The sequence below is a fragment of the Lepidochelys olivacea genome, assembly GCF_965140295.1.
Source record: "Lepidochelys olivacea isolate rLepOli2 genome assembly, chromosome: 1".
Lineage (NCBI taxonomy): Eukaryota > Metazoa > Chordata > Testudines > Cheloniidae > Lepidochelys > Lepidochelys olivacea.
Window position 1 is genome coordinate 50,538,976 of NC_140411.1, and position 27,447 is coordinate 50,566,422.

The 27,447-nt window shown below is 47.8% G+C and overlaps 1 protein-coding gene across 3 annotated transcripts in view; it reads right to left on the minus strand.

Moving 5' to 3' along the window:
* Window positions 1-27,447, minus strand: part of STARD13 (StAR related lipid transfer domain containing 13) — a 475,243-nt gene that overhangs the window by 28,795 nt on the left and 419,001 nt on the right. For all 3 annotated transcript variants that reach the window (XM_084616651.1, XM_084616653.1, XM_084616652.1), the window contains 3 exons: window positions 24,444-24,515; window positions 22,011-22,092; window positions 5,764-5,827 (listed from right to left, as the gene is read on the minus strand). In XM_084616651.1, the coding sequence (XP_084472777.1) occupies window positions 5,764-5,827; window positions 22,011-22,092; window positions 24,444-24,515 (218 nt within the window). The remainder of the gene's footprint in view (window positions 1-5,763; window positions 5,828-22,010; window positions 22,093-24,443; window positions 24,516-27,447) is intronic.

The window sequence follows — 27,447 nt, forward strand, 5'->3', positions numbered from 1 at the left end:
AGCAGGGCTTTGAGCAGGCACAAGCAGTCTGCCTGCGCTCTGCGCAATGCAGGATTGCGGCCTAAGCAGTTTTTTAAGAATACGGGGGCAGGGGAGGGGCTTCCTCACAGCAGTGTTGGCTGGACAAATACATTAAAGATTATGAGGTTATGAGATGCTACAGTAATAGGGCCATGTGCATACCTCAAGCAAACTATCCCCCCATCATATTTTGTTTTGCTGTGAGAAGTAAACAGATATTTGCAATGGCAGCAGGAAAACCTAGTTAATCATCTGAATTAACCTGTAGGAAGATTAAGTCTTCAGTTAAATTTGTTCATTTATACACACATACCCTCTAGACAAAAACAAATATTTAGAGATAAAATACCAAGCACGATAAACTATGGCAACAATGTAGTAACCGAATAAAATAAAATAAAAATCATTAAAATAAAAAGATGCAAAGGTCAATATGAGATTCTGCTACTCAGTTGTCCCAGACAAAACGGATACACTGTCAGCATGGGCCATGCAGTTTTTTGTTTAGCTCACTACTCACTAAGCCAAAGCCCACTAAAGTCAATTAGCATCTTTCTATTGACTTTGAACCAGTCCCATACCAAGCTATTCCTGTACAGTTGTTTTAAAGTAGAACAAACTAACTTCACCTATATGACATCGAAACAGTCGTCTTATACTCCCTCATTCCTGGAAGCAGCAGTAAGGCAGTAAAATATAACAGGCTGTCAGACTAAAACAAGGCATAAACTAAAAAGACTATTTTGGGATTGGAAAATTCTCATTTTAAAAATCTATTCTTAGCAGTATTTTTATATGCCATTCTGATAGTAAAGTTGTATTATCTCCCATCTAGAACCTGGCTGCTTAATCTAGTTAGAAAATGTAAAATAATTTGTAAAATACATCTTAAATAAAACTGAAGTTTGAAAGATGTGCATTGTGATGTAATCAGTAAAGTGGCAGATCGCCCTAAAGCCATATTGTTGTTGTAAGCTTTTGCTAGGCCATCACTTAAAGCTTGACACATCAATTTTAGATCTTGTCCAAACTGTAAAATAAAATAAAGCTGCTAAACCAGAAAAGCTGGTTTGATTCATTTCTATATTATGTATAACAAGTAGCACACATTTCTTCTACAGCTGACATGAGTTCACAGGAGTAAATGCCTAAGTTCTGCAGCTAGGGACAACAAACAATTAAGCAGCTGGAGAAGCACTAGAAAAAGAGCTAGAAACCGCTGGTCCTGTTTTGGTCATCTTTTCTGCAGGAAAAGGGACGGACTGTTTGACAGCTATGCCTTCTGGTTCTGTGTGACAGTTGTTACTGAAGGGGGAATTCATGGGGAGGAGGACTGAAAACAAGTGAGGCACTTATAAAATCCACATATTATGGCCTTACTAGGGCCACAACGGGAATATTTAAAAAAAACATTAGGGTAGATATTTTAAATATTTTAACCATTATTTTATAAGAACATAAGAACGGCCATACTGAGTCAGACCAAAGGTCCATCTAGCCCAGTATCCTGTCTTCCAACAGTGGCCGATGCCAGGTGCCCCAGCGGGAATGAACAGAACAGGTAACCATCAAGTGATCCATCCCCTATTCCCAGTGTTACGCCGACAGACCCCGGCCGTTGGCATTGAACCTGGGACCTCTGGAGCTACAAGCCATATGTCTCTTAGCTAAGGCTATAGCAGATTCATTTACCTCTAAGTGGTCTCGGTGCCACTAGAGCGGACAGACCACACCCAGGAGGTGTGTGGGTTACACTAGCTTCTGGCAAACAGAGGCTAGAGACACCATCTCTGCCCATACTGGCTAATAGCCATTCATGGACCTATCCTTCATGAATTTATCTAGTTCTTTTTTGAACCCTGTTATAGTCTTGGCCTTCACAACATCCTCTGGCAAAGAGTTCCACGGGTTGACTGTGCGTTGCGTGAAGAAATACTTCCTTTTGTTTGTTTTAAACCTGCTGTCTTTAGTGACCCCTAGTTCTTGTGTTATGAGAAGAAGTAAATAACACTTCCTTATCTACTTTCTCCATACTAGTCATGATTTTATAGACCTCTATCATATCCCCCCCTTAGTTGTCTCTTTTCCAAGCTGAAAAGTCCCAAACTTATTAATCTCTCCTCACATGGAAGCCGTTCCATACCCCTAATAATTTTTGTTGCCCTTTTCTGAACTTTTTCCAATTCCAATAGATCTTTTTTGAGGTGGGATGACCACATCTGCACGCAGTATTCAAGATGTGGGCATACCATGGATTTATACAGAAGCAATATCATATTTTCTGTCTTATTATCTATCCCTTTTTTGATGATTCCCAACATTCTGTTAGCTTTTTTGACTATCGCTGCACATTGAGTGATGTTTTCAGAGAACTATCCACAATGACTCCAAGATCTCTTTCTTGAGTGGTAACAGCTAATTTAGATCCCATCATTTTATATGTATAGTTGGGATTATGTTTTCCAGTGTGCATTACTTTGTATCTGTCAACACTGAATTTCATCTCCCATTATAAAGCAGTCCACTGCCTAGATGCTGAGGGCCCTCTACCACACAATAATAAAATGGTAAGCTACACTGCAAACATAATAAAAGACATTGGGGCAGATCCTCGGCTGGTAAAAATTGTGAGAACTCCATTGAAGTCATTGGAGCTATGACAATTTACACCAGATGAGGGTCTAGTCCCTTTGTCTTAAAACCCAAAGAAATAAAGCTAAAGTGGTAGAAACAATGCGCAAGAGAATTAAGGGAGATGGGGACTGTAACAGGAAAGGGCAGTAAATATGAAGCCAACAATGTTTCTACCTAAAATATCCTTTGGAGGACAAAAAGCTTAAAGATACTTTTAAACAGTGGCTAGAGATGAACAATGAACATGAACAGTGGTGGAGAATGAATTCCACATCCCACTACAACAGAGCCAGGATTACTTGCTAACTAGAGCTGGCTGGGAAATGGATTCTTCTTCCCGGAACTTTGCAATGAAAATGAGAAAAAGTTTTGTCGTGTTGAAATTTTCTATGGAAAATTGTCAACTTTCCTTGAAAAATCAAAACCACAAAAATTTTGATTCTGTAATGTCACCTTGGTTCCTCATGAGAGGTTCCTGCAGAAGGCAGCTAATCCAAAGGCTAATTTTTATCTGTCCAAATCACTTAAGGGAATATTTTCAGCACAATATACGAAGATTTATCTGTGCAAATCTCACTGAAGTTAATGGAAACTGAATTACTAAATCCCCCACATAGCATATGTATCTCTTCGAGTGATGTGTGGTTGGGTGGGTGGAGGCGGGGAGAGTGAGTGGAACAAGCTTTCACCCAGATTAGCTTTCCCGATAATGCTGTTTGGCAGCTTGCTTAGCTGTGTTTTCATGAATCTGTCAAGCAGCTGCAGACTAGAACTGTGCAAAACGTTCATGTTGAACCTCAGAACCGGGTAATAGTAGGCTGCTTTTGTGTTCCAGTAAGACAGCTTATTGTAAAGGCTATTTGTACAGACAGCATTTAGACCACAGGAACATTTCCCAGATCTGTCGTCGTTGTGTGGAGACTCAGTTATAAGCTCTTCCACGCATTCTTATTGTCCAGTCTCTCCGTCCCCAGTTTCCCACCCAGGCCCCAATATTACTTTGACTTCTAGTCCTCCTCCCCACCCCTCATATTTCTTTGTTCCCACAATTTCCTCTGCTCCAGTCATCCTGCATGCCTGCTGGCCCAACTCTCATTCCCTGCCCCTCCACATTCTCCTGTTCTCTCATCCTCTCTTGCCTCAGACACCTATGGGGGAACGAGTTTACATTGAGCGTTGGTTGTCTAGCTTCTGTTGCGCTGAAATGGTGACTAAGTTTACAAGGGCACTTCCACTTGTCAAGGCTGTAGGGAAATAGTGGCCATGCTAAATAAGGGAAGCCTGTGAGTTCAGTTCCATTCAGAACAATGGGAGATGGTGGCTATCTTCAGTAACAACAAAGATAGTGAGAAAATCATTGTCTCTTCCTGACATAAAGAGCAACTTTAAAAAAAAAAGCCAACCCCCACCCCCAAACCACCACCTAAAATCATGGGGTTTGCAATAATATCACAAGAGTGGCGGTCTCTGCCTCTGAAGAGGCAAGGTTGTGGGGGTGGGGAAGGAGAAGGGCCAGTTGTCCACTCACCAAAGACCCCAAGAAGTGATAGGGGTCAGTTGGCCACTCCTTGAATGTTTTAGGATGAGAGGAGAGAGGTGGGAATTTTAAGTTAACCAAAAAATGACGACAGAAGGCATCTGCACTGAACCTGGCAGGTTTGGCACAGCGACGAACTGCATCTACACAGATTTTGGTGGTGCAGAAACCCCTACACCCCCTGTGAATAGAACCCTAAATTGCCAATCTCCACTTTCCCTTTTGCTGATCTGGAATGGATGCAGGGAAAAAGGCAGGAAGTAACATTGCAACAATTTTTAAATAGCATAGCCAGTGTTCATCCATGTTTTGTTTTTTCTATTCCCTCTCTTGTTTAAGCTGCAATGTCTTTGATAAAAATAAGAAAAATGAAACCACCTGAAGCAGCGAAATGGTGCAATGGGCTTAGTACATTAGGTTTTCACCAATGGAGACTTGGGTGTGTATTTCAACACTAAAATGAATTTGGATGAGCTGAGTCTCTTCCTATAGCACACATTTGTCCACATCATAAAGCCGCCACACTGTTTGGTGGACTGGCACTCTCTGTTCTAGAGAGACCAGAACAGGGATTTAACATGAAGGTTACATACACTTATCAAAGGCAGGAAAACCCCTGCAAGTTTGAAGTTGGAAAAAAGGATGGGACCTCACTGGCGTATACACAGTTTGGAAGAGAATGGCCAGAAAGGATGGTGGACAGGCTGTTTGATGAATGTCGCACACAAGAACAATCTGGTATGAATAGAAGGTAAGAAAATGTCCGGACAGCTTCTGTCTGAATTCCTTTGCACAGACAGCAGGATAGAAAGAGATTAAACTGCCAGTGGTATCAAGAGGAGCACCTCATATGGGCAGTTTTCGAAAGTGTTAGACAAACACTCTGAGGGGAAAAAGTGATATATAGCGATATCTCTCAGAACCAATGATTTCCATCATATGGTGTTGCTTATAAAGTACCCCTGCGCCAATGTCATGAGTAAATTAAAAAGCTCAACTGTTATGCTGGAGCCATCACAATTTTTTAAAAATCAATAAGCATTTTTTGCATTCCTTATCGAAACCCTTTGAGCCTTAAATATTGCCTGTGTTATACAAAGAGGTTGTAAGTACGGCATGGTTTATTTTCATATTGTTAACTGGTAGTAAGTCAGCATGAGAAATAAGGAAAGCTATTGTTTATACAGAAGCTTCCATTTTTTCCTGGAAGGATTTTCCATTATGTGATCACATGATATGGGCAAATGTGACAACACATTATAATACCAAGGCATAATTCCCTTTTCCCCTTGACTGGAATTGAACATATATAACATTTAAATTACTGCTTGTGTCCATGTAAGTCTTTTAACACTGACCCTGCTGTACTATTCACAGCTATTTATTTTTAATTCATATTTAAAGGCCCTGATCAGGAAACCATCCCTATTCAGGATAGCACTTAAAAACATGCTTAGAGTTAAACATGCTTAACTTAAACTTAAGTGCTTTCCTGATTTGGGGCCTGATTGCAGGAGCTCTCATTACAATGGTAAGAACAAAGCCCAGAGGTTTTCATAATGTTTACTTGCCTTTTTCCTTTGGAAGTTCACATCGAGTTTCATTGAGGCACACTTGTTCAATGTGTTCAGTCGTCTAGAGGTAAAGAAAAATCCAAAGATTAGCATCCCACTAATTCAAGGGCATGACTTCTCATGATTTCAAAAGATCCTCTCACCTGCTTGTGGGGTTGTAACTTTACACAGCAGGATTCACTACACTTATTTCACTCCATGCTACAGACTTGTGAATCAGAAGGGCATGTCACCGCTGTCACTACCTAATGTCTAGCTCTTTATCCACACACCACAAAACACTTTATAAAGGCTATAAAGATCATTAAACCCATTTTACAGCTGGCTTAAATGAGGCACAGAGTGAAAATGTGACTTGCCCACTGTGTGTGTAATGTTATCATTCTAAAACCCCTAACGAATGTTATGAGATCCCAAAGGATGTATTAGAACCACAAAAAGTGCATTTAAGATTTGATTCCTCACTTTAGGCATTTAGGGCTAGATCCACAAAGGGGACTTAGAGTGAGAATTGCAAAGCCTAACTTTTAGGCACCCTGCCACCTAGAAGAATACTCAATTCTGAGCTAGGCTCCCAGGCTCCCTATACACTGCATAGGAGAGTTAGTTGCTTAAGAATGGGATTCACAACAGCCAGCATGCTGAGTGGGGAGCCACCTAAGCCTTGCCCCTTAAAGGATGTTTGGCACCTAAAAGAAGGTGCCTCCCTCTGCTTGGGATTCACAGCTGTGAACCCTCTCCTGGAGTTAAGCACCTACGCCAGGTCTGTCCTTTCTTGGAAAAATTGAGGGAGGAGGAGGAGCTGTCACCATGCCCCACTTATACTCACTAGCCTAGCACTTAGAGTCTATCTAAATAAAGTTGCTATGGCGTTATTATCACTTCAAAATGGAATAAGCCAGTACACTCCTGCAAAATCAGCTCATCTCTCTGTGTGGCTGAACCAGGTAGCTCACTGAGAGACTCAAGTTTTTAGAGGTGAACTCCTGATCTGATATTCAGCGCTACTGAGAATGTGCAATTCTCTCTGAAATTGCTCAGCACCTCAATCAAGTCATCAATCTTTAACTCCAGAAGTCAGCAAGAGAATGGGCACTGGAGAGGTATCTGCTGAAAAGCCGAGGGACAGCATAAGCTTTGTGTCTCCACACACCTCAAGAGGTGATTTTGCCAGCAACTTTCTAAATACTTTAAAAAGGAGCCCTATGCTCATCAGCTATTTGCAACTGATGGAGAGGAGAAATTGGAGTAGAAAGAGGAAACATTCCAGATTCAAGGGGCAAAGTCTTTCCTTGCCATCAGTACAATGTGATATGCACTTGAAGAACAAATGAGCAAATAATTATACATGGGAGAAGGGGAAGTAGGATCCTACAGACAGTGGCTTATATTCAGGTACCCCACTGAATTCTATGGAATTGCTCAGGTCTAACCAAAGGCACAATTTGTCTCAATATTTTAAAAGGGGCCTCCAGCTCCCTTGTGGAAAGATACTGAAATCATTTGGTCAAACAAACAATGAAAACAAAAGCAATTCGTTTTTCACTGACCCTATCAGAACACAAGGATTATTTCAGTACTGAAGCGGAAGAGTTGATCTCATTACTTAGCTGGACTGGAGACAGAGAAAGCTACAGTATTATCATGACTGCTTTCTGAACCCACTCCATCAAAACACAGAACTACCTTCTAATAGGAACCAGGAATTCAACCCCTGCTTTTAGATTTAGCCATCTATAAAATAATGACATGCTTTCTGGGGTTCTTCCAATATGGTGAAAAGATTCTGCTGGTGAAATTAGAGGACCAATTATCAGATTTATTAGTTTTCCTGTTACTGGCATCTGAAATTAAATCCAGTCTGTTTGAACTTCTCACACGCTGTTGATGTGCCAATGGCAGCAGACAGCTTTCCCCATCTGCTTATATCCGTTATGTGAATGATAACCAAACCTTCACAGAAACAAAAGGCTGTGACGACAAAAAGACTGTCACTGATGTCCTGATCAAAGAGATAGAGGCCACTGAAATGCTACCTACACTTTCATGTCACTGCCTCAAGTCATGGGAGAGGGCTGTATATTTAGAACTTTAACAAAACATGACATCTGAGCTTGAAGGAAAGACAGTAAAATCCATGCCAAATAAACAATCCAGAGTTTAGCTCAGGATGGTTGGGCTTTTAAAAAATATTTATCAAAACACTTGTCAGGAAAGCTGCACAGAATTTGGGGAAAGCTTGCAAATCATACTATAAAAACAGCAACACTGACGTCAATTTAATGTGTCCTTCACAGCACAATGGCAGCGCAATTTGAATCATCAACGTCATATGTCTCTGATACAGTACCTACGCATTCAATATTTGTTGTTCCTGTCTTTTATACTGTAAGCTCTTCAGACTCAGGAACTGTCTTCCTTTTGTGACATGCACAGCACCAAACAGTGATTAATAAATAAATAACAATATCGTACAGCAGAAGCCGTGTAATTGGAAGCCCAGTGGGTGGCCTATTGTCCCACTTAAACAGCCTTCCAGATTATCCTCAGACATCCTTAAAGTGGCTTGGAACTGTATTAACTCCATTTGGGTCTGGGCTGCAGCTGCTCAGTAGCAGCTGCAGGGGAACCCAGCCAATGGCATACCAAGGTCACGCAGAAGCTATGCTGCCAGGAGGCACTAAGTGCAATTGAATAGCATGGAGGGGTCAGCCACCTATGCCCCTGCAGATCTGGGGCACCCTTTACTGTGACACCTTTATCTCCAAGATACATGGGTTTGAGAGAACTCAGTCCCCCAAACTCTTGTGACTTCTCAAGGGGACGATCTGCAGGAAACTTTGCCAGCAGCCTAGCCTCCTATTATAAGAATTATGGGTTAGTCTATGGGAGGAGGACAGCTGATCCTGTGTTAGGAGACTCTGCATAGGAGCCAAGGACTGAACACTGAGGACACTGTGCTGCTGTAGCACGTTTGGTGAAAACATGCTAGGCCGATGGGAGAGCGCTCTCCTGTCGGCATAATTACTCCAAATCCTTGAGAGGCGGAAGCTATGCCGGTGGGAGAGCGGTGCGGATGGTGCTTAGGTCAGTGTAACTTGCATTGCTCAGGGGGTGGCTTTTTCACAGCCCTGAGGGACTTAAGTTACACAGCTTAAGTGGTGGTACAGACCTGCCCTGAGTGAGGTTCTCCCCAGAGGTGGTGCGGGAAAGCTTGCACTGCCAAGGACCCTGCTGTACTTGTTCAATGGCTAAACACAAGATTTAGTTTTCCAGTGTTATCAATCCAGCACTTTCTAGGAGCTCTAACATAGAAGATTGAGGTATTCAGACTTTACAATATGCTGTATGTTCCTTGGGCTTGATTCAGCCCTCACTGTAATTATTAGGAGCCTGTCTATTGCCTTTAATGGGAACTGGATTGAGCTTTTTTTTCCCCAAAACCCAAGTTTTAAAAAAATCTGGAATTCTGTAATAACACCGTAGAGTATTGAGTATATAATATACATTTAAAAAATCCTCACCAGTATAATAATCTATATATAGTTCCCCTTGGAGCAATTACAAGCTATGAAATAGAGAATAACTATGTAAAGAATGAATGGCCCCAGTTGAATATATTGAATTATAATAATAAATATATAATGAATTATATATTGAATTCAAAAATATTGAATTCAATAGGGGCTGGTGAGTGCTTCACACTTTTGAAAATAAGGGCACTTATTTAGGGGCCTAAACAGTGGTCTAAGATTCAAAAATTGCACACATGTGAAAAAACTTGTTCAATATATTTGCATGAAAAACAATATGTTAAAAGAATGTTTAACATATGAACATATTCATAACATATTAACATATAAACATATGTTTATATCAAGTTGCAGTGGGGAAGGTTTAGATTGGATATTAGGAAAAACTTTTTCACTAAGAGGGTGGTGAAACACTGGAATGCGTTACCTAGGGAGGTGGTAGAATCTCCTTCCTTAGAGGTTTTTAAGGTCAGGCTTGACAAAGCCCTGGCTGGGATGATTTAGTTGGGGATTGGTCCTGCTTTGAGCAGGGGGTTGGACTAGATGACCTTCTGGGGTCCCTTCCAACCCTGATATTCTATGATTCTATGATTCTATGTTATTCAGGTTGCAAAGTCAAGCATTTAGGTGCTAGAGTGTGCAACCTAAATAATGTTCTTTTAAAGTAGTTTATTTGCACATTATTTCCTAGAGTTTTTTTAAAGGAAAAAGGTAAAAACAGAGTATTACACACAGCTGTAACAGCCTCCACCATGCCTCACAAGCAAGTTTTGAATGCTGAATTTTCACCACTGAAGTATATACTTATGCCATTTGAGCGATAGGACTAATTTCAGATGGCAGTAGCAGGAGAAATCTGTTATCTCTCACTGAGGGACTGTCCACTGGGGCCAGGTGGTGGGTCCAGGAGTTGGTTGGGGAGAGCCAGGCCCAGAACACATCAGCTGAGAGAGATCCTGCTCCACCATTGGGCCCATGGAGCCATGTGATGAGTTAGGGGGAAGGCAGGTGGAACTTGGCCTGGCTCTTTCCCTCCAACAGCTGCTCTGAAAGTTCAAACATCTTCCCAAATCAGGGTCCATTGTTGCTGCTTTGGAAGTAGGCCCAGCCACAGAACGTTCATGTTCAATTACCATTTTGGCTATCTGACAAATCTTGCCTCAGGAATGCAAATGAGAGAAAGGAAACGATGATTTCGTACCATTTATATCTCAATAACGCCTGAATAAAATTTCATGGGACGAAGAAAAGGTACTTCTCTAACCTGAGGGCTTTCCCCCTGCCAAATTTCAAAGGCATGTTGCAAACAACAGAGGTATTAGACTAGCTCAAAAAGAAAACCACGAGAATTTATAAAATGTGAAGTGTTAGGCTTTCTGACTAGAGGTTGCTACTAGCTACCCTATAAGAGAAGTGCTTTCTTTGTGGTGTCTCTCATATTCTCTTTTACACTATATTATAACACAAAAAACTTTGTTAAAATAAGGTTAAAGGGCTGACTTCTGTCCACAAAAGCTGAGAAATTCAGAGCCTAAGCTTGAGCGGTAAAAGTCTGTTGGAGAGGGTTCAGAGTTCAAACTCTGCTCATTTTAAAGCGCTGTTCTGATAATTCAGCTTCAAAGTTACACTGCAAATGAAAAATCTATGTAGTTGAGTTAAATACCTCACTAATCAGTCTAAAGGTTTGGTCATGCATTCTTTTGAAGTCAGTGGGAGTTTTGGGTGTCTAAGGAATGTGAGATTGGGCCCTATGAGGGACATTCAGCACATACAAATAATAGTTGACTTTTTTTGTTTTCCAGCTTTTTCCTACATGACACCCCAGCATGCATCTTGTAGTAATGCCCCAGCCATCACACACCACGGAGAGGGTCTGGAGCTTGCCTACGGCGGTCAGATAAGCTATGGGGGGGTTAGAGTATATCGCATAGTTTTGAAAAATGTGATTAGACAGCTAATAAAATACAGATGCTTGTAAGTATGTGACTTGCCAGCACAATTCGTTGTTCCCGTTGAGCACACTCATTCATATGGGCCACCGAATACGGGGAAGTAAAAACTGACCCTTCCCCTGTCCCTCAGAGGTCCCACTAGGTCAGTATAACAATTAAAATATTGATAGTAATGATCTCTTGTTGGGTATGAGGCCTCTCCGTTTGGAGAAATTAAGTACAGCTATGGGCCAGCAAGGTTCCGTTTGCCCGAATTTAACACAGAAACTTGTCAGAAATGTGTGTCTATGTATGGACCATGGGACATAAATATTGACAGCCAGATGCACCCAACGGCTCTCAACTAAGAACTGATCATATTACAATGAATATCTGGGATCTGAAAAGATATCCTTCCAAACAATTTAACCTTTGACAGAATAATGGTTCTGCCCCTGCCTGTATGGTAGATACAGTGTTACTCTCCCATACAACTATGGATTAGACCAGTGGTGCCCAAACTTTTTCTGTCGCTCCCCTCTCCTTACCAGTAATGGAATCTGTCTGCCCCCCTCCCCCCGTTACGCACAGCGAAGGCTTCCACAGCAGAGGGGCTTGGGCTGAAGGTGGAGCTGGGGGCAGAACTGGGGATGGGGAAGGAGCTGGGGCTAGAGATGGAGGCAGAGCAGGGGGCGGAGTGGAGCTGGGGCTGGAGGCAGAGCAGGGGGCGGAGTGGAGCCGGGGCTGGAGGCAGAGCTGGGGGCGGAGTGGAGCTGGGGCTGGAGGCAGAGCAGGGGGCGGAGTGGAGCTGGGGCTGGAGGCAGAGCTGGGGGCGGAGTGGAGCTGGGGCTGGAGGCAGAGCAGGGGGCGGAGTGGAGCTGGGGCTGGAGGCAGAGCTGGGGGCGGAGTGGAGCTGGGGCTGGAGGCAGAGCTGGGGGCGGAGTGGAGCTGGGGCTGGAGGCAGAGCAGGGGGCGGAGTGGAGCTGGGGCTGGAGGCAGAGCTGGGGGCGGAGTGGAGCTGGGGCTGGAGGCGGAGCTGGGGGCGGAGTGGAGCTGGGGCTGGAGGCAGAGCAGGGGGCGGAGTGGAGCTGGGGCTGGAGGCAGAGCTGGGGGCGGAGTGGAGCCGGGGCTGGAGGCAGAGCTGGGGGCGGAGTGGAGCTGGGGCTGGAGGCAGAGCAGGGGGCGGAGTGGAGCTGGGGCTGGAGGCAGAGCAGGGGGCGGAGTGGAGCTGGGGCTGGAGGCAGAGCTGGGGGCGGAGTGGAGCTGGGGGCGGAGTGGAGCTGGGGCTGGAGGCAGAGCAGGGGGCGGAGTGGAGCTGGGGGCGGAGTGGAGCTGGGGCTGGAGGCAGAGCAGGGGGCGGAGTGGAGCTGGGGCTGGAGGCAGAGCTGGGGGCGTAGTGGAGCTGGGGCTGGAGGCGGAGCAGGGGGCGGAGTGGAGCCGGGGCTGGAGGCGGAGCAGGGGGCGGAGTGGAGCCGGGGCTGGAGGCGGAGCAGGGGGCGGAGTGGAGCCGGGGCTGGAGGCGGAGCAGGGGGCGGAGTGGAGCCGGGGCTGGAGGCGGAGCAGGGGGCGGAGTGGAGCTGGGGCTGGAGGCAGAGCAGGGGGCGGAGTGGAGCTGGGGCTGGAGGCAGAGCAGGGGGCGGAGTGGAGCCGGGGCTGGAGGCGGAGCAGGGGGCGGAGTGGAGCTGGGGCTGGAGGCAGAGCAGGGGGCGGAGTGGAGCTGGGGCTGGAGGCAGAGCAGGGGGCGGAGTGGAGCTGGGGCTGGAGGCAGAGCAGGGGGCGGAGTGGAGCCGGGGCTGGAGGCAGAGCTGGGGGCGGAGTGGAGCTGGGGCTGGAGGCAGAGCAGGGGGCGGAGTGGAGCTGGGGCTGGAGGCAGAGCTGGGGGCGGAGTGGAGCTGGGGCTGGAGGCAGAGCAGGGGGCGGAGTGGAGCTGGGGCTGGAGGCAGAGCTGGGGGCGGAGTGGAGCTGGGGCTGGAGGCAGAGCTGGGGGCGGAGTGGAGCTGGGGCTGGAGGCAGAGCAGGGGGCGGAGTGGAGCTGGGGCTGGAGGCAGAGCTGGGGGCGGAGTGGAGCTGGGGCTGGAGGCGGAGCTGGGGGCGGAGTGGAGCTGGGGCTGGAGGCAGAGCAGGGGGCGGAGTGGAGCTGGGGCTGGAGGCAGAGCTGGGGGCGGAGTGGAGCCGGGGCTGGAGGCAGAGCTGGGGGCGGAGTGGAGCTGGGGCTGGAGGCAGAGCAGGGGGCGGAGTGGAGCTGGGGCTGGAGGCAGAGCAGGGGGCGGAGTGGAGCTGGGGCTGGAGGCAGAGCTGGGGGCGGAGTGGAGCTGGGGGCGGAGTGGAGCTGGGGCTGGAGGCAGAGCAGGGGGCGGAGTGGAGCTGGGGCTGGAGGCAGAGCAGGGGGCGGAGTGGAGCTGGGGCTGGAGGCAGAGCTGGGGGCGTAGTGGAGCTGGGGCTGGAGGCGGAGCAGGGGGCGGAGTGGAGCCGGGGCTGGAGGCGGAGCAGGGGGCGGAGTGGAGCCGGGGCTGGAGGCGGAGCAGGGGGCGGAGTGGAGCCGGGGCTGGAGGCGGAGCAGGGGGCGGAGTGGAGCCGGGGCTGGAGGCGGAGCAGGGGGCGGAGTGGAGCTGGGGCTGGAGGCAGAGCAGGGGGCGGAGTGGAGCTGGGGCTGGAGGCAGAGCAGGGGGCGGAGTGGAGCTGGGGCTGGAGGCAGAGCAGGGGGCGGAGTTGAGCTGGGGCTGGAGGCGGAGCTGGGGCTGGAGGCGGAGCAGGGGGCGGAGTGGAGCTGGGGCTGGAGGCGGAGCAGGGGGCGGAGTGGAGCTGGGGCTGGAGGTGGAGCTGGGCTGGAGGCAGAGCAGGGGGCGGAGTGGAGCTGGGGCTGGAGGCAGAGCAGGGGGCGGAGTGGAGCTGGGGCTGGAGGTGGAGCTGGGGCTGGAGGTGGAGCTGGGGCTGGAGGCAGAGCAGGGGGCGGAGTGGAGCTGGGGCTGGAGGTGGAGCTGGGGCTGGAGGCGGAGCAGGGGGCGGAGTGGAGCTGGGGCTGGAGGCAGAGCAGGGGGCGGAGTGGAGCTGGGGCTGGAGGCGGAGCTGGGCTGGAGGCAGAGCAGGGGGCGGAGTGGAGCTGGGGCTGGAGGCGGAGCAGGGGGCGGAGTGGAGCTGGGGCTGGAGGCAGAGCAGGGGGCGGAGTGGAGCTGGGGCTGGAGGCAGAGCAGGGGGCGGAGTGGAGCTGGGGCTGGAGGCAGAGCAGGGGGCGGAGTGGAGCTGGGGCTGGAGGCGGAGCTGGGGCTGGAGGCGGAGCAGGGGGCGGAGTGGAGCTGGGGCTGGAGGCGGAGCAGGGGGCGGAGTGGAGCTGGGGCTGGAGGCGGAGCAGGGGGCGGAGTGGAGCTGGGGCTGGAGGTGGAGCTGGGCTGGAGGTGGAGCTGGGGCTGGAGGCAGAGCAGGGGGCGGAGTGGAGCTGGGGCTGGAGGCGGAGCTGGGCTGGAGGCAGAGCAGGGGGCGGAGTGGAGCTGGGGCTGGAGGCGGAGCAGGGGGCGGAGTGGAGCTGGGGCTGGAGGTGGAGCTGGGGCTGGAGGTGGAGCTGGGGCTGGAGGCAGAGCAGGGGGCGGAGTGGAGCTGGGGCTGGAGGCGGAGCTGGGCTGGAGGCAGAGCAGGGGGCGGAGTTGAGCTGCGCCTGGGGATGAGTTGGTCTGGGGGAAGAGTGGGGCTGGGTGGCACTCCCACCCCGTCTCCCCATGGGGTCTGGCCTGGGCCCCACTGTGCAGCCCCTGAATGTTCCTCTGTGCCCCCATAGAGGGGCATGCCCCACAGTTTGGGGACCACTGGATAAAAACAAACAACAAACAAACGACAAACAAAAAATAAACAAAAAACCCTGTGAAAAAACAGGTGGGTTTTTTATTTTCTGGTTAAAATAATATACAGAGCATGATTAAAACCATAACCTTTAAATATAACCATGTGGTGCAGGCCTTGGACTATACCAGAGTCCAGAACACAGCCCAACGTTATGGTGGATCGACGACACACCTCGCCAGCTGCTACCTTATTCTCCAGAATCTCATCTTCCATTTCAAAAAAGGTCTCTAACTGTTCCGGTTGCAAACAAATCCTCAAAAATATGAGCAGGGTGTGACCTCTGCATGGATGTTTTTGTGAGTCTGCACAGAGCTCGGAACAGCAGCTCTGTAAATGATCTGCCTCATTCATCTCAGTGAGGTGTTAACTCAAACGCCCAATGATCATAATTTAAATGTCAGCACTGTTAACTATTTCATTCCTCATGTAAGAAAGGAGAGGCAGGGTCATATACCTGCATAATTTACTGTGAGTGAGGCCATGTTTTGGTGCCACAAATAGGTGGCATTTGGGTGATACCACCACCACTTTGTTTCTCCCATCAATCAAGAATGAACCTAGATATAGGAGCCTGGAAGACTCCATGGGCACATTCAAGCCCCTCTGATGGAGAGCCAAGCTCAAGGAGCCCAATGGAGCTCAGAGAGCAGCACAGTCTTATGCTGAACATCTACGTAATCTACTGCGAGCAGCATCTCATTTTGGTGACTCTCATGAGCAGAGCTTATTTTGTGGGTGGAGTAGACAAGCACCACTAACCTTTCCCCCCAGATTTGACCCCGGATTATACTGAAACATGCCTTCCTTCATGCCAAACTGGAGTAGTGGGCTTGATTTATGTGTGTTTGTGGGTGGACAGAGGCAGGGTTCAATAGGGAGTGGAAGGAGAAATCCTTTCTACCAGGCTCTGGAACAGCAGGGGTGCTGGTCTGCAGCCGCTCACACTCCCCTGCACTATGGAGAATAGGATTCACAGAGAGTGCACCCACACGTGAGCTGGGATCTAATTTCTAGCTCTGACAGACATACACACACTAGCTTCGACTGAGCTAGAGCACTAAAAAGAGAAGAGAAGTGTAGCTGTGGTGGCATGAGCAGTGTGATGAGTGAGCTGCCTGGGTAAATACCTCGGTTTCCAGGCAGGATTGTACTCAGGGTGGCTGGCCCTTCCTACTGCCTGTGCCGCTGCAGTTACTCTTCTGTTTCTAGCCTGCCAGTGCCTGTACGTCTACCCGAGATGGATATTCCATCCCCAGCTCGAGTGTAGATGTATCTTGAGGGACCTCATCCACTGGCTTCTCCCAAAGCCTGCTCTGAAGTCCCCTGCCGCAGACTCATCAGTCCTTGCATGCATATCACCCCATGTGCAGTGGGTTTAAGATGTCTGGAACCAAGAATCACTTCCAGGCTTAATGTGATACTGAAATTATGAAAGCTGCAGTTTCATGTAGTGGACCCTGCCTTATTATGGGCCTGATGCTCCCTTGTACCCACCCAGCTGGAGAGAAGCAGAACCCAGGCCAAATGGAGCACGGGAGAAGGAAAAGGGGAGCAGTCAGTGCCTTTGCAGTGTCATTTCCCTGCCCCACCCAAAGTCCTTTTCCAGGACTGCCACAAGATAGGTGCTCCGCAGCAGGTGAGGGATTAGGGTGGGGCACAGCGGAAGCTGTGTGTGGTACACTCCCTACAGGCAAAGAACAAAAAGCGACACAAACAGAAACACATTAACTCTCTGGCAAGGGTGGAGCTGTGAGCATCTGCAACTGGGTGTTTATACAGCACCTAACGTAACCCACACACCTCATGGGAGCTATCCCAGAGTGCTCCATTGTGACCGCTCTGGACAGCACTCTCAACTCAGATGCACTGGCCAGGTAGACAGGAAAAGGCCCACGAACTTTTGAATTTCAACTTCCTGTTTGGCCAGTATGGCAAGCTGCAGGTGACCATGCAGAGCTCATCAGCAGAGGTGACCATGATGGAGTCCCAGAATCGCAAAAGAGCTCCAGCATGGACCGAACGGGAGGTACGGGATCTGATCGCTGTTTGGGGAGAGGAATCCGTGCTATCAGCATTCCGTTCCAGTTTTCAAAATGCCAAAACATTTGTCAAAATCTCCAAGGGCTTGAAGGACAGAGGCCATAACAGGGACCCGAAGCAGTGCCATGTGAAACTTAAGGAGCTGAGGCAAGCCTACCAGAAAACCAGAGAGGAAAACAGCCGTTCCGGGTCCGAGCCCCAAACATGCCGCTTCTATGATGAGCTGCATGCCATTTTAGGGGGTTCAGCCACCACTACCCCAGCCGTGTTGTTTGACTCCTTCAATGGAGATGAAGGCAACACGGAAGCAGGTTCTGGGGACGAGGAAGATGATGATGATGAGGTTGTAGATAGCTCACAGCAAGCAAACGGAGAAACCGGTTTTCCTGACAGCCAGGAACTGTTTCTCACCCTGGACCTGGAGCCAGTACTCCCCGAACCCACCCAAGGCTGCCTCCTGGACCTGCCAGGCGGAGAAGGGACCTCTGGTGAGTATACCTTTTAAAATACTATACATGGTTTAAAAGCAAGCATGTTTAATGATTAATTTGTCCTGGCATTCGCGGTCAGTACAACTACTGGAAAAGTCTGTTAACGTGTCTGGGATGGAGCGGAAATCCTACAGGGACATCTCCATAAAGCTCTCCTGGATGTACTCCCAAACCTTTGCAAAAGGTTTCTGGGGAGGGCAGCCTTAGTCCATCCACCATGGTAGGGCACTTTACCATTCCAGGTCAGTAGCACGTATTCGGGAATCACTGTAGAACAAAACATTGCAGTGTATGTTTGCTGGCGTTCAAACAACATCCGTTCTTTATCTCTCTGTATTATCCTCAGGAGAGTGATATCATTCATGGTCACCTGGTTGAAATAGGATGCTTTTCTTAAGGGGACATTCAGAGGTGCCCGTTCCTGCTGGGCTGTTTGCCTGTGGCTGAACAGAAATGTTCCCTGCTGTTAGCCACGGGGAGGGGGAAGGAGGGAGGGGCTAGCCACACGGTGGGGGGAGGCAAAATGCGACCTTGGAATGAAAGCACACGTGCTGTGTATGTAATGTTAACAGCACGGTTTACCATGAAAGAGTGTACCCATTGTTCTATAAAATGTGTCTTTTTAAATACCACTGTCCCTTTTTTTGTCTCCACCAGCTACATGTGTTTCAAGGATCACAGGATCTTCTCCTTCCCAGAGGCTAGCAAAGATTAGAAGGCGAAAAAAACGCACTCGTGATGAAAATTTCTCTGAGCTCATGCTGTCCTCCCACACTGACAGAGCACAGATGAATGCGTGGAGGCAGACAATGTCAGAGTGCAGGAAAGCACAAAATGACTGGGAGGAGAGGTGGCGGACTGAAGAGAGTAAGTGGCGGGCTGAAGAGAGGGCTGAAGCTGAAAGGTGGCGGCAGCGTGATGAGAGGAGGCAGGATTCAATGCTGAGGCTGCTGGAGGATCAAACTAATATGCTTCAGTGTATGGTTGAGCTGCAGGAAAGGCAGCAGGAGCACAGACTGCCGCTACAGCCCCTGAGTAACCAACCGCCCTCCTCCCCAAGTTCCATAACCTCCTCACCCAGACGCCCAAGAACGTGTTGGGGGGGCCTCCAGCCACTCCACCCCAGAGGATTGCCCAAGCAACAGAAGGCTGGCATTCAAAAAGTTTTAAAGTTTTAAACTTTTAAAGTGCTGTGTGGCCTTGTCCTTCCCTCCTCTACCACCCCTCCCGGTGCTTCTCTCCTCCACCACCCCTCCTGGGCTACCTTGGTAGTTATCCCCCTATTTGTGTGATAAATTAATAAGGAATGCATGAATGTGAAGCAACAATGACTTTATTGCCTCTGCAAGCGGTGATCAAAGGGAGGAGAGGAGGGTGGTTAGGGTACAGGGAAATAGAGTGAACCAAGGAGCGGGGGGCTTCATCAAGGAGAAACAAACAGAACTTTCACACCGTAGCCTGGCCAGTCATGAAACTGGTCTTCAAAGCTTCTCTGATGTGCACCGCGCCCTCTTGTGCTCTTCTAACCACCCTGGTGTCTGGCTGTGCATGACCAGCAGCCAGGCGATTTGCCTCAACCTCCCACCCCGCCATAAACATCTCCCCCTTACTCTCACAGATATTGTGGAGCGCACAGCAAGCAGTAAATAACAGTAGGAATATTGGTTTCGCTGAGGTCTAACTGAGTCAGTAAACTGCGCCAGTGAGCTTTTAAAAGTCCAAATGCACATTCCACCACCATTCTGCACTTGCTCAGCCTGTAGTTGAACAGCTCCTGACCACTGTCCAGGCTGCCTGTGTATGGCTTCATGAGCCATGGCATTAAGGGGTAGGCTGGGTCCCCAAGGATACATATAGGCATTTCAACATCCCCAACAGTTATTTTCTGGTCTGGGAATAAAGTCCCTTCCTGCAGCTTTTGAAACAGACCAGAGTTCCTGAAGATGCGAGCGTCATGCACCTTTCCCGGCCATCCCATGTTGATGTTGGTGAAACGTCCCTTGTGATCCACCAGAGCTTGCAGCACTATCGAAAAGTACCCCTTGCGGTTTATGTACTCGGCGGCTTGGTGCTTCGGTGCCAAGATAGGGATATGGGTTCCGTCTATAGCCCCACCACAGTTAGGGAATCCCATTGCAGCAAAGCCATCCACTATGACCTGCACATTTCCCAGGGTCACTACCCTTGATATCAGCAGATCTTTGGTTGCGTGAGCTACTTGCATCACAGCAGCCCCCACAGTAGATTTGCCCACTCCAAATTGATTCCCAACTGACCGGTAGCTGTCTGGCGTTGCAAGCTTCCACAGGGCTATTGCCACTCGCTTCTCAACTGTGAGGGCTGCTCTCATCTTGGAATTCTTGCACCTCAGGGCAACGGAAAGCAAGTCACAAAGTTCCATGAAAGTGCCCTTATGCATGCAAAAGTTTCGCAGCCACTGGGAATCGTCCCAGACCTGCAACACTATGCGGTCCCACCAGTCTGTGCTTGTTTCCCGAGCCCAGAATCGGCGTTCCACCACATGAACCTGCCCCATTAGCACCATGATGCCCACATTGCCAGGGCCCGTGCTTTGAGAGAAGTCTGTGTCCATGTCCTCATCGCTCACATCACCACGCTGACGTCGCCTACTCGCCTGGTATCACTTTGCCAGGTTCTGGTGCTGCATATACTGCTGGATAATGCGTGTGGTGTTTAATGTGCTTCTAATTGCCAAAGTGATCTGAGCAGGCTCCATGCTTGCCGTGGTATGGCTTCTGCATAGAAAAAAGGCGCGGAACGATTGTCTGCCGTTTCCCTGATGGAGGGAGGGGTGACTGACGACATGGCTTACAGGAATTAAAATCAACAAAGGGGTGGCTTTGCGAGAAACTGAATGGCCCCCTCAAGGATAGAACTCAAAACTGGGTTTAGCAGGCCGTTGATTTCACAGGGGGAGGGAGGGAGGAGAAAATGAATAAAAAACAAATCTGGTCTATTTCTTGTTTTGAGCCACTTCATCTATCTTTATACATCTTGCTGGCAGCAGACTGTGCAGTACGACTGCTAGCCATCATCATCTCCTGGGTGCTCGGCAGAAGATGGTGCAGTATGACTACTGGCCATCGTCTTCTGCTAGCTGCAGATTAAAAGACAGCGCACTGCCGGTAGGACTGAATCGCCAAGAGACGAAACAAGGGAAATGACCTGGCTGAGTCACTCCCATGTTTGCCTAGGCGCCTGGTTAAAAGAGCACCCAGGACTACGTCGACAACGGCTACCAGTCATACTGCACTGTCTGCTGCCAAAAGGCAATAAACTGCTGCTGTGTAGCAATGCAGTACTGCGTCTGCCAGCACCCAGGTGACATACGGTGATGGTTAGCTGAGAGGGCTCCATGCTTGCCATGGTATGGAGTCTGCAGAGGTAACTCAAGAAAAAAGGCGCAAAACGATTGTCTGCCCTTGCTTTCACGGAGGGAGGGAGGGAGGGAACGGGGGCCTGACGATATGTACCCAGAACCATCCGCGACAATGTTTTAGCCCCATCAGGCACTGGGATTTCTACCCATAATTCAAAGGGCGGCAGAGACTGCGGGAACTTTGGGATAGCCACCCACACTGAAAGTCGACGGTTGCCTCGGTACTGTGGACACACTCCACCGACTACACGCACTTAGAGCATTTGTGTGGGGACACACACAATCAACTGTATAAAAACGCTTTCTACAAAACCGACTTCTATAAATTTGACCTAATTTCGTAGTGGAGACATACCCTTAGAGAGAAAGAGATTAATGAGTCTGCTCATATGGCTCATATGGCTTTTAGCTCATGCAGCAGAGGCTCATGCATTTAGCTCCAGAGGTCCCAGGTTCGATCCTACCGCTGATGACCAGGGTCTGTTGGTGTTACACTAGCACAATGGGGTCCTGGTCACTGACTAGGGCTCCTAGGTGCTGCAGTACTATAATTAAATAACAACAGGGAGCCAACGGCAGCATAGCAGCACGCGAGCCATCCTTGCTGTCAGAGGGAAGAAGGTTCTGTGCAATGGGGTTTCTGCTGGTTTGTAGTAGTCAGGGGCAGAGTTACCCATGTGTTACTCACACATAGATCCCTAATTTATGCTGGGTTTGCTGGCACTGTTCTTTCCAAAAAGCAGCCAGCCTCACTCCAGTTGATGAGATGGGCTGATAAATTTGGGCCCTTTTTAAATCTTGTGAATTTTCAGAGAGCAAACTGGCCCCTGCTGTAGGATTTTTTGGGAGAGAAATGAATCCAGGTTTCTAGCATTTATTTTGGAAAAACTACAGATTATGCCCATTTAATTGACAAGGACAAACAAACATCTCTTAGGGTAGGCCACTACTTTCAAAACAAAAATCCACAAACATTCTTAAGATACCAAAAAAAGAAACAGTGGATGTTATTTACCTGCAAAGGGGTTCTACAAGGTCCTTGTCGAGAAAGTCATGATCTTTCTTTACAGCCACAATGTCAATAGGAAACTGGGAATCTGTAAAAAGGAGACGTAGCATTAAACCAACTACGTTTTATTCAAATGGAAACAGTTTATTTCAAAGATGCACTGCATGTGTTTTATCAGCAGAAATGGTGTATCGCTTATTTAACTTGGCCTTCGTTATTTCCCTGTATGACATCCAGAGCTAGTTTGGTCACTTCACATTATTTTATTTTTTATATTAAAAGGGGAGTTGACGGTCCTGTGAACCACAGAGAGCAATATGTTTGGCTCTGGCTATAAGAAGATATTAGATGCTTAGAGTTTCTACCTGATCACTATCCCCCAAAAATGAGATCTGAGCATTACCACAACACTTTCATCATCTACATGGGCAGTAGGCCATCCACTTCCATCCTAGCGAGTTAGTGAAATATTTGCTAGACAGACTTTACCATGCAGTAAAAATGGCTTGATTATTTTGTTAGCACACACAATAACAAAGAGTTTAAACAAAGGGTAACTCAAGCAACACGAGAAGTGAGCTGACTATACTAGTCACCTCAAATATTAGTCTGAAATTTAAAAACAAGATGGAAATGATGGAAACTGAGAATTGTAATGAAAAGTTACTTGGGTGCACACAGATTACTGTGCCTTGCATGGTGACAGGTTTCAGAGTGGCAGCCGTGTTAGTCTGTATTAGCAAAAAGAACAAGGAGTACTTCTGGCACCTTAGAGATTAACAAATTTATTTGAGCATAAGCTTTCGTGAGCTAAAACCCACTTCATCAGATACATGCAGTGGAAAATACAGTAGGAAGATATAAATACACACACAGAGAACATGAAAAAATGGGTGTTGCCATAAACACTATAACGAGAGTGATCAATTAAATTGAGCTGTTATCAGCAGGAGAAAAAAACCATTGCTGGCACATGATGGCATATATCACATTGGTAGATGTGCAGGTGAATGAGTCTCTGATAGTGTGGCTGATGTGATTAGGTCCTATGATGGTGTCCCCAAATAGATATGTTCATAGGACCTAATCACATCAGCTACACTATCAGAGGCTCTTTCACCTGCACATCTACCAATGTGATAGATGCCACCATGTGCCAACAATGCCCCTCTGCCATGTACATTGGCCAAACAGGACAGTCTCTACGTAAAAGAATAAATGGACACAAATCAGACATCAAGAATTATAACATTCAAAAACCAGTTGGGGAACACTTCAATCTCCCTGGTCACGCGATTACAGACCTAAAAGTCGCAATATTACAAGAAAAAAACTTCAGAAACAGACTCCAACGAGAGACTGCTGAATTGGAATTAATTTGAAAACTGGACACTGTTAAATTAGGCTTGAATAAAGACTGGGAGTGGATGTGTCATTACACAAAGTAAAACTATTTCCCCATGTTTAATTTCCCCCCCTACAGTTCCTCACACATTCTTGTCAACTGCTGGAAATGGCCCACCTTGATTATCACGACAAAAGGTTGGGGTTTTTTTGATTATCACTACAAAAGGTTTTTTTTCCTCTCCTGCTGGTAACAGCTCACCTTACCTGATCACTCTCGTTACAGTGTATATGGTAACACCCATTGTTTCATGTTCTCTGTGTATATAAAATCCCCCTACTGTATTTTCCACTGCTTGCATCCGATGAAGTGAGTTGTAGCTCATGAAAGCTTATGCTCAAATAAATTTGTTCGTCTCTAAGGTACCACAAGTACTCCTTTTCTTTTTGTATATTTTGTGTTTTCTTTTCCATAACAATTATTTTTCTTTCTTGGATTTCTGAGTGTCCCATCTCCCATCAGTGTGTTAAAAGAACTGAGCTCTGAATCTTCAGCCTCCTTGTCTCTCCTTTCCTCCCTTGTTCCTCCCAATTCACTCATTATGATAAGTCTAACTAGAAGTTATGTCTAAATTTAGGCTGTGATCCGCAAGCAGCTCTGTGCTCGTGAAGGGATTTGTCTGAGCAGAGTAATTTGCAGAAGCAGGACACTGGATACATTATTGTGAATGCCAAGCATTTAACATCATGAGTCGGGCCCCCAAAATCATCAGCTGGCCTTAAAAATTAATCAGTGTTCTTTTTATTTACATCCTGGTTTTTGAACTTTGGGGCTCATTCAGGCCACATTTTCAAGCTTTTCTCTGCAAACATGAGGGCTAGAAACGTACTTTAAAAAAAATGAAAGCTGAGATTTTCACATATTCACATGACTCCAGGAGCTGGCTATCTAAGAAAAAACACAAAATATTGCGAGATTCAGGATAAAAATCAAAACAGTTGGCAACGCGGTAGACTGTAAACATTTTAGACCAGGTCTGTGTCTGCTGAGATGCCCAATACACTTTAGAAGGAATAGAAATAATAACAACATACCCTCATAGAGCTGAGCATATTGTGGAAATCCAGCAGCTCGTAACCAGTCACACGCTTTATTTGCTTCGATTTCTGAAAAGTAAGAGAAAGGAGAATAGGTTCATCCTTGATCCACACTGTGCTGTTTTGCATCAGGAGTTATTTTAATTACAAGGAAGAAACAAGAGAATTTAATGTTCCTTTTGAGTGCCTATAACACTTTTAAATTTAACTGTTATTAAATTTAACTGTTATTATTACGTGGCATCAAACAAACAGATGTCTAGGAAACATACCCACAACACTTTGGAGATTTCAAGCACAATGGGCCAAATCATCACCCTTAGATCAATACTAGAGACGACTGTCTCCACCCAGAGGGCTGATAAGCCAGCTCTGTGGCATTGTTTCCAGTTCTCCACTGGGACCCTACAGAGGGCACTTTGCATGCTCAGGGGTTGGGGAGGAGAGATTGGGCAGCTGGAAGTCGGGCCAGAGAGAACACACAGCATCCCTCCTCTGGCCCCACATACCTTACCAAGGAAAGGAAATGCAGACTCGGGAGTATTTCCTTTTCCATGGAGCTCTCCAGGAGTCCTGAGAACCACTGCAGGCTCTGGCAGCACAGCTCCAATACAGACATGCTGTCAGGGAGCCACACCAGGGACCAGAGCCCGAGCAGAGGAATAGCGATGGCCTCTTCCTCTTCACAGGGTTGGCCCTCATACCCAGGGGATCATCTGCCAGGTTTGTGGGCAGGTCCTACTCTCTTGTGGGGGGAGGGAGGGGAGAAGAAGCAGAACCCTGCCCACCTGGTCAGATAACCTGGGCCCCCTTCCAGAGCGTTTAGTGTGGGAGGGGCTGATCTGTTCTGTATGAGTGCTAAGTAGCAATGAAAAATTAAAGTCTTAATACAAAAATATAATATCAACTATAGGACCCTCTTTTCAGGCAAAGAACCAATAAAGGCCTGCAACCATACGATGCAAATATTCCCACCAAGCCAGGGGGGACTACCCGTGTGTGGAAATATGTACAGGATAAGGGCCCCAAGGGACAGGCAAGCATATCCAGTGCTTTTGCAAAATCTGGATGCATGTTGGCTCCAGGGAGTAGATTTCTATGCCTGTTGCCATATAACTTGAGAGTGCAAACACCAGGGTTTGGCACATGCAGATTTTGTAGATACAATTTAAGCAGCCAGGATAGAAAATCTGGCCCCCACAATGTCTATTAAAGACAGCAGAGGTGGTTGGACTGGAAAAAGAAAAAAATCAAAAACAGACTCTGCTGCTCTTCTGAATGTCCTACCATGAATGCTAAAACCAGGTGTAAATCTGTTTCATACTGAAGTGCATAGTTTCCATCTTGCAGACAGTGGGCCAAATTCACCCCTGGTTTAACTCTGGTCAAAGCAATTGAATCTGGCCTACTGAAGCTCATTGAACAGCCTGCTTGGGAAAATGTGTATATTTGAATATACAGTACAGTATGTGACCCAGACACCCTTTTGCTCCTCTGACTACTGACTCACACCAGTAGTTGTTACCGAAATATCAGTTCAGGATAAAAGGCCTGCTTGTTGAAAGCACAATTTCCCAAATATAATTGGATGGTCAATAACAGATCTGCAATGTACAGGATCATCAGCAGTGCTGCAACCAGTGGTGAGCTGGAGCCGGTTCACACCGGTTTGCTAGAATCGGTTGTTAAATTTAGAAGCCCTTTTAGAACCAGTTGTTCCACGAGGGACAACCGGTTCTAAAAGGGCTTCTAAATTTAACCGGCCAAAACTGGCGCCTTAGGCGCCGACTCCATCCAAGGGGAAAATTTGGTGGGTGCAGAGCACCCACCGGCAGCTCCCCGCCCCACCCCAGCTCTCCTGGATCGCATGCCCTGATTCTCATGGGTGACTTTAATTTTCCTGATATTTGCTGGGAGAGCAATACAGCGGTGCATAGACAATCCAGGAAGTTTTTGGAAAGCGTAGGGGACAATTTCCTGGCGCAAGTGCTACAGGAGCCAACTAGGGGGGGCGCTTTTCTTGACCTGCTGCTCACAAACCGGGAAGAATTAATGGGGGAAGCAAAAGTGGACGGGAATCTGGGAGGCAGTGACCATGAGTTGGTTGAGTTCAGGATCCTGACGCAGGGAAGAAAGTTAAGCAGCAGGATACGGACCCTGGACTTCAGGAAAGCAGACTTCGACTCCCTCAGGGAACGGATGGCCAGGATCCCCTGGGGGACTAACATGAAGGGGAAAGGAGTCCAGGAGAGCTGGCTGTATTTCAAGGAATCCCTGTTGAGGTTACAGGGACAAACCATCCCGATGAGTCAAAAGAATAGTAAATATGGCAGGCGACCAGCTTGGCTTAATGGTGAAATCCTAGCGGATCTTAAACATAAAAAAGAAGCTTACAAGAAGTGGAAGGTTGGACATATGACCAGGGAAGAGTATAAAAATATTGCTCGGGCATGTAGGAATGATATCAGGAGGGCCAAATCGCACCTGGAGCTGCAGCTAGCCAGAGATGTTAAGAGTAACAAGAAGGGTTTCTTCAGGTATGGTGGCAACAAGAAGAAAGCCAAGGAATGTGTGGGCCCCTTACTGAATGAGGGAGGCAACCTAGTGACAGAGGATGTGGAAAAAGCTAATGTACTCAATGCTTTTTTTGCCTCTGTTTTCACTAACAAGGTCAGCTCCCAGACTGCTGCACTGGGCATCACAAAATGGGGAAGAGATGGCCAGCCCTCTGTGGAGATAGAGGTGGTTAGGGACTATTTAGAAAAGCTGGACGTGCACAAGTCCATGGGGCCGGACGAGTTGCATCCGAGAGTGCTGAAGGAATTGGCGGCTGTGATTGCAGAGCCATTGGCAATTATCTTTCAAAACTCATGGCGAACCGGGGAAGTCCCGGATGACTGGAAAAAGGCTAATGTAGTGCCAATCTTTAAAAAAGGGAAGAAGGAGGATCCTGGGAACTACAGGCCAGTCAGCCTCACCTCAGTCCCTGGAAAAATCATGG